This window comes from Nipponia nippon, unplaced genomic scaffold (genome assembly GCF_047370975.1).
Source record: "Nipponia nippon isolate SJK-2023a ecotype South Korea unplaced genomic scaffold, ASM4737097v1 scaffold_4, whole genome shotgun sequence".
NCBI lineage: Eukaryota > Metazoa > Chordata > Aves > Pelecaniformes > Threskiornithidae > Nipponia > Nipponia nippon.
In genome coordinates this window covers 12,820,026-12,832,446 of record NW_028262358.1, presented here as the reverse complement: position 1 = coordinate 12,832,446, position 12,421 = coordinate 12,820,026, and the positions used below count along the sequence as shown (strand labels likewise).

At 44.1% G+C, this 12,421-nt stretch overlaps 1 protein-coding gene and 1 long non-coding RNA gene across 7 annotated transcripts in view; both read right to left on the bottom strand.

The window, feature by feature from the left end:
* SLC8A1 (solute carrier family 8 member A1) overlaps positions 1-12,109 on the bottom strand; it is a 136,047-nt gene extending 123,938 nt beyond the window's left edge. For all 6 annotated transcript variants that reach the window (XM_087777511.1, XM_087777512.1, XM_087777513.1 and 3 more), the window contains exon 1: positions 11,975-12,109. In XM_087777511.1, coding sequence (XP_087633637.1) covers positions 11,975-12,027 — 53 coding nt within the window. In that variant the 5' untranslated portion in view covers positions 12,028-12,109. The remainder of the gene's footprint in view (positions 1-11,974) is intronic.
* On the bottom strand, positions 4,102-10,820 carry LOC148053118 (uncharacterized). The gene is made up of 3 exons (XR_015708475.1): positions 8,167-10,820; positions 7,079-7,142; positions 4,102-4,214 (listed from the first exon to the last, which is right to left on the bottom strand). It is a non-coding gene; the product is annotated as an uncharacterized LOC148053118 (long non-coding RNA).
* Positions 12,110-12,421: the final 312 nt, after the last annotated feature.

Sequence of the window (12,421 nt, the reverse complement as noted above, 5' to 3'; positions counted from 1 at the left end):
AACTGGGACTTTAAGAAAAAATAAAAATGCAAATACCATGATAATGTGGCAAGATCTGGGATCTGTGTCCTGCAAACTGAGGACTGTGATGCTTCCTCAGCAGCTCTGATGTTACATGAGGCCATATCCCTCATTTGATCTGTGTGCAAGGTTCCCATTGCTATCAGTGGGAGACGCAGGGTGAATCGGATGTAGTGCATGACTCCGGCTGCAGGCCCTGGTTGTGAAGGTAATTTGGCCTCCTCTGTACCATCTGTTTGCCAGCCCTGAGCGAGGCTGGGTATTCCAGGGAAAATAGACTTTTTTATTAAAAGTGAGAAGTGATTGACCTCAGCTGCATAAAGCACCTTATTTATATTTTATTTATGTATTCCAGGTCAAGAAAGCTGCTGGAACACCTTGCAAAAACCAAGCCCATTAGGCAAGAGGATGTGAAATGACTTCTTTTAAAGGGAAACTTGTCTTCACTACAGTGGGCTCTAATCTGTGCTGTCCTTGCAGGGTGGTCAGAAATCTTCCTTGCCTCTTTGCTGCTTTGACTTTACCAACCTCTGCTTCAGCTCTACCTTGTTTCACCTCCAAGTGACCTTGCTTGGCTAGGTGTCCCCCCAGCACTGACCAGCTCTGCTGGAGATTAGCCCCTAAGTCCTGGGGATAGAGCGGAGCTGAGGAACATGCTGTCTGCTCTTATCAGCATGCGGCAGTCAATTTTAGGCCACAGGGACCCACGGGACTGGGAATTTCTGTGCTCCTCAGTCTTCCCCAAGGCACCTTGGAGAAGGCATGTGCCCTTGCTCCTGGCTGACTCTGTCCCTGGAACAGCTGAAGCAGCAGCACGGTTCTTATCCCAGTTTCCTTCTCTCCCCACAGCTTAGACGCTAGTCCAATGGACAGGGACTCCCACTGGTGCACACAGAGATCTTGCTATTTTGGCACAGTTTGCTCAATTTACACTTCTGAAGATGTATAGACCAAAAATGCTTGTCTTCTCTGTGTTGAACGCCCAAGCAGCGGTGAGGCAGTAACCAATGCTGCATGTCCTAAACACAGTAATTGAAGCCCTGCATGTAGAGACAGTTTAAAAAAAAAAGAGGGAAACATAAGAAAACCAGATTTAACTTCCGGATTACTTAATGGTTATGGGTTTGTTTTTTTGCTGGAGATTTTGGAGAAATGAAACTGCACCATTTGTGAGACCGGATTCTCTTTTCAAATTCCCTGTGTTGTCATGTGCCAGTCTTTCCCCCCACTCTGGAATTTCAAACACAGCCTGTTTGAAAGCTGCTCTGAGCTGAATGGCTTTTTCACAGCTTTCTGGATTGCGATGATGCTTTAAAATAATTGAAGATGCTCCTTTGCCACCTGCCTCGTGGTTAGAATCCCCAAGTCTCTTATAAAAAAATCTTATGCTTTTATGGGAATCTGATCCCAGCTTGTGGCAAAACTGTTTAGGTTCTGAGGCTGTATCCTTGTGTTTGTATGTGCAGCAGGGACATGGGGGGCTGTGTGTGTGCATGTGTGCAGATGTTTCCTAATGCAGATTGTGCAAGCTCTGACTTCTTCCCACTGTGTTTCTGCTTATTCAGATGAACTCCTGCTCTTCTGCGAGTGCTCCCATCTCTTGAGCGGGTGAGAAAATTTCCTGAGAGTAGCTGTCAGTCCAGGAACACGGGCTGCTGTTGTGTTTATATGTCTGTAGGCTGGAGATCAGGGAGACAGGGCTTGGGGATTCAAGCATCCCCTGGCTGCTGCTGTGCCTTGTGCTCTAGCAGTGCAGACATTGCAGTGGTAGGTATGAAGGGAATGGCAGGGGTGGGAAGGCATGACTGTATGGGGAGAGAGCAGAGATCTGGCAGTAGAACCAGTCCACTGGTGTGTAGACAGCTCTATGTTTAGCTGACCAGTGTCTTAGCAGGGCTGATGGGAATACAGACTTTCCTCTTTCATTCAGCTCCCTTCCATGTGCACCTCAGTCACTAAGAAAGTTTCTGGCCCCTGCACCTCAAGACACCAGTGTGATATTTTGGTATTTGTGCCAGGGCTGTTAACAGTATCTGGCATTTTATTTGCCATCAGTAGACTCCACAGCTAACAGCTGTATTTACATGACCAGTGGCATCAGGAAGGCAGGCAATAGCTGCAGGGCCACCAATGGGAAGAAATAAGAGAAGTGAGAGGTCTAGAAGACATGCTTCACAAGGAAACATTGCAGGAATGCAGACATATACTTGCACATTTGAAGGAATAGATGTTTTCCACTCCTACTGCCAATAAGATAAGAAGTCAGGGGGTTAAACTACAGGCAGGGATACTGAAGTTTGCATGAAGAAAAGCTTTCTATAGCCATAATGGTGCAGGCAGCTGGATTGTCTGCAGAAAGGGAGAAGTCTGTGTCATGGAAAGCTTTTAAGATCAGGATGAGCAAACCTCTGTTGAGTACAGATCAGGTGTAGGTGACCTAGCTCTCAACATCATTTCATCAGGAAGATGTATCTGAGAGATGAACAATCAGGAGACATTCAGCACATCATAAAAAGGAAACCATTGCTGTAGTTAGTAGGGTGAAAGTAAAGAAAACCTGCCTTTAGGCTTTGCACAAAGATTTGGTGTAGGAAAACAGTCAGAGCACTGGAAATTAGGCCATGCTGGGAGAGCAGATCTAGGCAGCAATGCTATCCGAGCTCATGCAACCTGGGAACAGACCAACCTTGGTTCCAGGCTGACAGTCAGTTTCTTGGGCAAATGAGCCACTTAGCCAGTGGGACACTGGGGAAGAGAGCTTGTTGCTGCTCCGAAGCCCTTGTCCTGTCAAGGTTTGTTCCAGGCTCATAGCCTCTTCTGTTAGTTTTTTGTGCTCAGCCATAGGAACCTTGAAGCTTACCCAAATGCTCTCAGGAGCTGGCAGCACAGGAAGGCTTGTGTTGGAAACATTCGTCCTGCTATGGCAGTCCCTTTCACTTGCCCTGCTGGGAGCCTGTCCCACTGTGAACTGCAAGTTGAGGTATGCAGACAAATGGCCTGTCCTGACCAAAATGCAACACTAATGAGACAACAGCACAAGGGCACACATGGGCACTCCCCATAGCGAAGACAAAATGATGTGTTTGATTAACTCTGACTTATGGCTATATAAGATTCAACATGAAGTAAGGGCATGAGAAGCTACCAGAACCTGCAGATCATAAGGAGTAATGTATACGCAGCTGATCATCCTTGCTGACCAGTAGTTACACTAACTGGACAGCAGCATGAAAAATGGTAGAAAGGAGAATCATTGCATATAACAAAAGCAGGATACTACCTTAATTGCTGACTGAGGTAGAAATTACCAAGACAACCGTATCATGAGTACCAAATAAGCATATAAAGTCAGGAAACTTGGGGCCAGTGAGGGGAAAGTAAATACAGGTGGGTGGCTTGTCTGGGAGGAGAGAGACTTGGTAAAGAAGCAGAACCTGGGAAGAATAAAAGGGGCAAAACCAGAATATAAAGTAAAGCAAGTGACATACCCAGGACTGATTGGGGGCTGTTGGTCAGCCCTGTGCTTAATTATGACAGTTTGAAGCAGGGCAATAAACCTGCTGTTTCCACTTTTCTTGTGTTGAGCTTGCCTTGATGGTCCAGAGGGACTTGGTGTGCTTTGGGATTAATGAGAGCTGTCTCCCTGTGACTGGTGAGCAAATGCCTGAAGGCTATTACCTAACCACATGACCCTTCCCTTCCTTGACAGCCTGACTCTGTCTTTCAAGTTGCCATTTCTTCTGACTGACTCTACAGAGGATCTTAAGTGTAGACATTGGCACTGTAGGAGTTCAATAGCTGAAGACTAATACAGGGAGCCACACGACAAATGAACTACACATGTGCATGGCTGTACCTGGAATCAATCAGGCCACGCACATCTGCCACGTTCAGCACACCTCCAGCTCTTCAAAGAGCCCGACTTGCTGCAGTGCCTTCCTGCAGATGGTTTTGGGGGGAAAGAACTAGCTAAAGTGAAGTCTCTGCACAAGTCATATCCACAAAAGAAAGGACACGCGTCAGATAAAATCCACTCCAAAGACAAGAAATGAAGTTGCAACTCAGGATGAAGGCAGGGAGTTTGTGCTGGCAAAACATCAGCTTTATTAAGGTTAGAGTCTTCAAACTTGTCTTGTTCTGTAATTTTCCGTAGGCTGCATACATCAAGGCACGTTTCAAGATAATCAGACTGTCTGTTTCAAAGAGAAGAATGTTAAAATCGGGTATGTTTTTATCAACAGGGACAGAAAATGTCTAGGAAACATGAGCAGTGGCACAGCTTGTAATGCTTACAAACTTGTGCTGTTTTGTAGCATTCCTCTAGGTCTGTGCATCAAAGCATGCTTAAAAATAGTCTGCCTGGTTATTTTTAAGGTAAGAACATTGAAATTAATGGTCAAGGGCCAAAAGTTTTCTAGTGCATTATTGTGGAGGTACAACTTCAGGCATTTTAATACATTAAGGCACTTCCCAGGCACACATGAAGCAAGGTGCACACCTAGACAGGCTTGCCCCAGCCTCTAAAAATGCAAGGACTGTCACTGAATTATGGATCCTCAGGTGGGTCTTTGGTGATTTATGATGGCGATTCTCAAGTGTCTAGAAAGGGACCGACTAATTTTTCTAAAATACTCATGATTTGTCCTGAATCTTACCCAATGATTGGTAGCTGAACAGACAAATCATTGCCCAGTAAGTAGATTTTCAATGGCAGGCAGTACAAAGTTTTCTCTTCTCCGATAATAAAATGTGCGTGCTCTGTACACACTGTTCTCTTCCACAGGATCATAGAGATCCTCATACACACTCACAGCAGAGAACCTTCAAGATTAACTCTTTTGTCTAGGTTAAGTTGGAGATATGTCACTTCAGAGGAAGGATGAGATTGTCAGCAAGGCTCTAAAATGCTCTAAGTATTGGTTACTCTTGTTCTCAAAAATTAACTTCAGATTAAATCAACTCATGCCAAAAGGCAAATCTCTCAGTTATCAAGAAAGATGCTTCTTGGAGCATCTATTTTCCATAACCAGTGGCAAAATGTATTTCAAAATGAGAGAAACTTTTTAATGCATTTGTTTTCCAAGCTGTGCTGTGAACTAGGCCCAGTACAACAACATGGCAGGAACACAAGTGCAGGACATCACACAAGGGTCCACTGTGGTGCTAGAGCTCATTGTGTTAAACCTTTGAGTAATGTAGCCAGAGAGTGCAACAAGGACACCTTTCACAGCTGCATATCTCTCTCTTTGCAGTATTTTGCCCATGAATTAACACTACCTGCTAGAAGGTTTCCACAAAGATTTGGCTCATCAGCAACTTGGAAAAACACACATGGGAGGTAAATGCTAGAAGTTAAACCTATATTAGCTCCTCAGTCAGGATATGGCTTCTGCTCTGTGCCAGAACATTGGTATAACATGTGGCTTACATCTGAAAGGTGTCACAGCAGGCAGTAGAGCAGCAGTAAACAGCACTATTCTGGACAATCAATAAAAATGGAGACTTACTTATCCAGCTAAAGATAGGACAATCCAGAACATCTGTCTTGCTCCTGAACTGGGCATTTTTCCTGGACAGGAGATGCTTTCAGAGCCTTGCTTCAAATAGCTATGCTCTGAAAAGCTGGGTAAATCCAGGAGGTCATCTTGAAATAATAGTTGGCAGGCCAAAGTGACTTAACATTTAACATGCTTTAAAGGACCATATGGAATAAGTTACACCAGAGTAAAACAAACACTTGTCTCTCACGTTCAGTGTTATTGTTAGCAACTTATTCGACTGTGTGTATTTCTCAGCAGCGACAATGACTCACTAAATAACAGGATAACACCACGGATCACTAGCATGTTGTGGTCTGTGGCCACAGGAAGGATTTACTTTTACTGTGTACATGTTGGCAATCTCCACACGCTAGCAGCAAATCCAAATGTTTATTGCTGCATCTAGGGCAGAAGCACAGGATCTCTGCTTGGAGCCTTTCTGTAAGCCAAAAAGATAACATGGGGTATTTCTGATATCATGATTGCCAAACTGCAGCAAAACCAATGAGCTGAGAATGAAATGTTGGGAAAGTAGGTGTCACCTTGGTTTTGCTTCCTTGTTCCAGTGTGAGGATATGGCAATTGCTGATGCTGGGAATCAGCATGGGGGGCTGTTTCAAAGAGATGGGATCCCTGTTCCTATACTAAAGCCTAAACCTTGATGCATGGTTGCTACTTTTGGAAACAGGCATCAAAGCAAGCTGAAGAGGTTGCAGGGCAAGAGATAAGACTGGTCCATCAAGCCCTAGGCCCCTGCAGAAAGCCTGAGAGTGGTCAGAGCTGCCTCAGGTGGACAAGCACATCCCCTCTGCTGCTTCAGAACCCTTCAGGCTTCTGCCTGAGGCCTGACATGCTGAAGCCCTGCCCAAATCACTGTGGGCCAGGCCCCTTCATCACCTTCACTAAGATCATGTCCTGTCCTTTGTTTCCTAATGCTTGTTGAACATTACACATAAAACTCAGCACCTTGGTGAGATCTCCCTGTAACCTGGGAGACCTAGCTGCCTGGAGGAGCATTCCCAGCCCACCTCCCAGTAGGTTAGGGGCTGTACAGGTAGCCCAGGATGGCAGCATGACATTTCTCTCCTTGCACATTGCTGTCCAGGCAGTCTGCAAGGACCCATCTAGATGACAAAGAGGAGACCACAACCCTGTTCTGGCCATGTTGCAACAGAAGGGTGTCCAATACACCTCAAGGTAGAGAAGAAAGCAAAAAGGGAACATTTCATGTGCAGCAGGGACTCAAGGAAGCCTTGGTGGGGGGATAGAAAGGCAGCAATAGTTTTGCAGGCCACATTCCTGCACTTTCCATGTTTCGTTGTTTTTTCATTTTCACATTTTCCTCTAGTTTCCTGCTTTTGCTTATATAAAAGGGAAAGAAAATGCAATTTGATGTTCTGATGAAAGGAAGGACAACTCTCTGGAGCAGCAGGAAATGGTGTGCGACAGTGTCATGCGGGATTAGTCTGCAACCTCCAGGGCATGCTGCGGTCTGTGAGATAACCTGGGAAACATACCAGGGACAAAACTTCTGGTGAAACTCATCCTGTACAGGGAGAGGGGCTTGAAAACACTGAGAGACTGAGGATAGGAAAAAGGCTTTACACACCCTTTGATATAGTATGTTCCCACAGGGAGTAAAACAACCCAAGCACTGAATCTCCCAGACTGGTAGGGGAAAATCTATACCCAAACAGCACTCCTTGGCAGAAGAAGTTCTGGAGTGTTTGTCATCTTTGTGTATTTACAGACAAGTCATTAGTCATTGTTAAGCTGAGTGGAACCCAAACTAGTCTGGGGCATATGTCTTCCCACTGTACCTTTGCCCAAATCCTGACATTTTCCAGAATTCCAGTTCTGTGAATATCTTCCTTCTACTTATGCCTATCTTTCTGCAAAAGTAAACTGATGCGGAGTTTTCCAGAGTGAAATGCATGCCTCCTCTCCTCTCCTCTCCTCTCCTCTCCTCTCCTCTCCTCTCCTCTCCTCTCCTCTCCTCTCCTCTCCTCTCCTCTCCTCTCCTCTCCTCTCCTCTCCTCTCCTCTCCTCTCCTCTCCTCTCCTCTGCTCTCCTCTCCTCTCCTCTCCTCTCCTCTCCTCTCCTCTCCTCTCCTCTCCTCTCCTCTCCTCTCCTCTCCTCTCCTCTCCTCTCCTCTCCTCTCCTCTCCTCTCCTCTCCTCTCCTCTCCTCTCCTCTCCTCTCTCACATGTCTAGAAAAGGCTCGGTTAGATCACAGACTGAAACCTGCATTTTATGTTAAAAACGTCAGAGTTCAGCATTCCAAGGATTTGGGAATGATCCTAAAAACAACATCCCAAACTCAGGAGGAAGTTCAACATTAAATATAAAAGAAATCCAATATGCTGAAGTATGGAAATCAAAACAACTTCAGCTTTGCCCTGCAGTGACCCCATGCAATAAGAATACATTTATAATTAGATCACAGTGACGGTTGGAGCCCTAAACAAGAATAAACTGAGTTTTGAAGCCCTCCAGATTTACTGTATTGTTACTATGTTTTCCCCCCATGTGTTGCCAGAATAATACTGAGTTTCTTAAAGGATCAACTCCAAAATGAATGTCAACTCATAAATTGCCTGCCTTACCTGTAAATTGGCAGAAAACACCACCACTGCTGAAAACTGTCATGTTGTTGCCTCTTCCCATAGCAGAACAGATCAGCAGATGGTGGGTCTGAAGAGTGAGGCTTATGGCTGGAATCTGTCTGAAGCACACTGGAACAGCAAGAGATCTCTGCAGCCATGTCCCTAGTCAGCCTGCTGGCACACCTTGCTGACTGCCTAGGGAAAACATCCTGGGCACCTCTAAAACTGAGCTTTTTAGCTCAGAGACATGTGACTCTGAATTCAGCTTCTCTTTTCCTGAATTTGTAAAAAGGCTTTCTCCATTTGCTGAATGCCTTCTCTGCAAACCCCATCATCAGGATTCCTCTGCTATGAACACAATTCAGCAATAGCGTGGTTCAGTTTGCTAGTGAGATGCTGAGTACCTGAAAACTTAGTATCATCCAGAGCTATTATATGAGAGCTAGACTCCAGCTTGGCTTTAGAGGCAACTTGTATCATGGGATGGAAATTTATGAGTAGTTCATGTCTGTAAGTGACCAAAAATGACAGCTGGATTTAGACCAGCTGAGGCCATTGAGGGTTATTTACTCATCTCTCCATGCTGTGCAGTCAGTTATTATACACAAAATTTTTACAAAGAAAAAGTTTGTGAGGCTGGATGGCCCAGAGTTTAACACAGTGAAACAAAAATGGCAGCACAGTTTCCCTAAAACACAGGCTATTTTCACTTCCCATCTGAAGTTCTACTTTATTCAAAAGGATTATGGCCACGTGTGCATAGAAGACACTAGACATATTTGTGCTGCTACGCATGAGATGATTGCAAGCAGCGAGCACCATGGTACATGCTGTAGTATTTACATGTGGTTCTTGCAGCCTGCAAACACAAACTTTTCCTAAAATGCCATTCATTCTAGAAAACTGTCTTTGTGAGTCCTCTGGTAAAACGCTCCCCAGGTAGATCATTGTCCCTTACCCTGAAGGAGGAGAGACAAGAATAGGAAGATGATGTTTTGGGAGCAAGAAAACCAAAGAAGACAGCTGTCTATTTTCAGATTTTTTTGGAACATCATATTCTTCAGGCCTGAACTCCTTGGGCAAACCAGATTTGAACTGGCAAATGGGTCTGCAGGTTTCTAGTCTGGGAACAGGCAGAGCTGCCACATAAAGCCCATTTCTCTAGAACATAGGCAATAAAATGTATGTGTCCAGAGAAGTGGATCAGTCTGTCCATATGTCCTCAGAATCTGCTCCAATCTTCTGATTTACTAGAGAAAAGAGAGAGATGGTGTTCAAACTCCATCCTTCAGGAATCACCATAAAAATATTGAAGTTGTCTGAAGGAGGAGAATATACAGTATACAATATATTCTTGCTTGCTCCAAGTTCCACTGGTGTGAGGGCAGCTTTACCCTTCTCCATGGCTAGTGAGAAGAAGCACTGAGCTCAGCTTTGCCCTTGTTACTCGACTCCTGGGTTTTGTGCTGCCCCGACTCAGCTCGGCAGCCTCGCTCTGTCTGGTTGTGAGAAAGAGCAGAGCTCCCCCTTCCCCCTCTCCTCCCTGCACTCTGGCAAAGAATGGTGCGTGGGAGGACCTCGTGGCGGATGCTCGGAGACTGCAGCACTCATAATGACTAGTCACTTATAAAAGACATGTTAGCGATACTATCGCTAATGCTTTATATGACTATTTCTATTCAAGTCTAGGTCTCTGAATGAGATCCCATCAGCTTTGCACAAGGGACCAAACAAACACTAGCAATACCCATGACTAATCAATAGTAAATATTAATAATAGCTAGTACACTGATAATAATAATAAACATTAGTGATAACACAGCCTGCCTGAAAATGCTTCTGACAGAGGGAGGGAAGGAGGGGGGCACAAAGGATGGGTCATTCACAAGGTCCCTGGGCAGGTCTGACCTGGGGCTTGGAACTGAGTGATGACTCCTGCCACCAGGGCTTTGTCTACTGGGCCACACTGCCCCAGCCCCTGGGCCAAATGGGAAGATCAAATTAAATAGGTCCCAGCTTTCCCAGCTCCATCCTGCCATCTTCTTCCTGACCTGCCTAGCACAACTGTTGGGTAACGCCTTGCTCAGGGACCATGCACATCAGCTAGTCTTTGTCTCGGGGGAAAGGGAAGCACATAGCCTCGGAGAGATGGGGGAAAAAATAGGGAAAAATTGTTGAAAAGCTTTTATCCATCAGTAGGCTCACAGCAACCTATAAAACAGAACCATATCCAACAGAAAACTGAAGCAAAGTAAGTGTGAAATGCAGAAGTGTTCTTTCATAGCAATAACAGCAAAGAAGTTTATTTGTTAATGATTCAATAGCAATTAAAAAGCTATCTATTGACCCCAATTACTTAAAGATGAATTTCTGTGCTAACATCTCTATAGACAAGCGATATGTATTTAAAAGGTGCGTGTCAAAAAAATCAAAGTTTGCCTGACACAGACAAATTTCAGCCTCAGCTTAATTTCGAGTATTTTCTTCTCAGCATTTGAGAAGAATCCAGACATAGAGAAGATTTGTATTTCAGTGAGTATAAAAATGAGGAATGTGGGAATATCCACGGAAATAAGGGGAAAGGAGGGCCATGCGCATGGGCCCTCTCGACTACAGAGTTTTCTATGGAGTTACAAGCAAACACTTCCTTTATATTCTTCTTATGTAATGACAAGGGAAAGCATTTTCATTCATGAATGGAAATGTTTATGACATTTGTGGTCTAGTAATTTCCCTTTACAATCATCCTTCATATCTCTGGAAATCTCCTACAATTTCAGCCATATTCCTGATATTATTTTCAGTTCTTTCTGTATAATTTCACTTCACCTCCTCTAATATTTTTTTCCAGTATATTAACCACCTGAAAAATGAGAAAGCTTTACGTAGCACTTTGCACTGGGAGTATGAATACCATAACACCTGAAAGCACATGAACTGTTACCCAAATGCCATTCTGTAGCATTTAAAGAAAAATCTCATATTTAGCTGTAACACTGCAAACCAACAAGATTTTAAGCCAAGGCTACAAAAAGCTTTTTTTTGTGTTCTTTTTAACAAAACACTTCCGTGGAGAAAGCCTTTCTGCCAAGGGTATACCCTGCTTTTTTGACAGTGCCCAGTTCACAGAGATAACACATTTCAGTGCTAGTTTGAAGGAGAGCTATTACTTCAGTGCTTTGGAAATATTCACAATAGCACACAGCTGTTTTCGCTGGAGTTGACTTTCACAACACTGTAATGGCAGTTAAAACTGTACAAAAAATCCTTGCACAGGATGTAATCAACCTCAAATCTACAGAGAAACATTGAGAAACTGCTTTTCAGTGCCAAGAAAAACAACAGTCATTTACAACAAGCTCTTCCTAATGTCCACTCAGCTCAACCCAAATGAGACATGTTTCTCAAAACGAAAGTAGAGCAGACCAGAGAAGAAAAAACCCTTGACTATTTTTATGAATTTTTCTAAATAGAAGCACAAAAAGACTCAGACACTGGAAACCATCACCGATCCCTCCTGCCCCTCTGTCTGCTGAAGCTCTATCATCAGTCAGCCTGTAAATCCAGTTCATGAGTGATACAATGCTTGTTTTCCAACATTTTTCTCTTGCCTCTTTCAGACATTTGGAAAATTTCTGTCCCTCCAGCGGCAAAACTGTTACATGTCATGTTCCTTACTCAGAGAGCTTAACTGCTATCCAGCTATTGGAGTCATCCTGTAGCCCCAGATTTACAGCTTTTCTCAGGATGTCAGTCTAACTGAATACCTAGGTGTTCCCAAGAAATTCTTGAATTGCTTTTCACTTACCCCAGCCGAGGCTCAGCAGTTGTGGGTAACGCAGAATGGAAAAAAGCCCTCATATGATAGCGTCTCTAAATTTACCAGAAAGAAAGGAGCTGGGGTGCTTGTCCTTTAAGTGTCTCTAAAGATGGTTTGCATAGCTGGATCTCAGCTTATCTATGCTTTTCTGCTTTTGCTTCCATACATGGATCTGTTCCCAACAGTAACTTCAAGCTGTCGAAAAGAAGCTATCTGGCAGCTTTCAGCTTCATCTGACACATAAATGAGTGAAAATAAATAAATAATGATCTTTTCTGCTGGCTCCTTTTATTTTGATTTGCACCTCAGAACACCTTTTCTTTTTTTTCTTCTCCCCAGAGTAACATTTTGCTGTTTTCTTCAAAGTAACTCCTAGGTGAGGGCAAACAGAAATGACCAGGGCAGATTTCTCTTCTCCCTTTCCTGCAGGCTCAT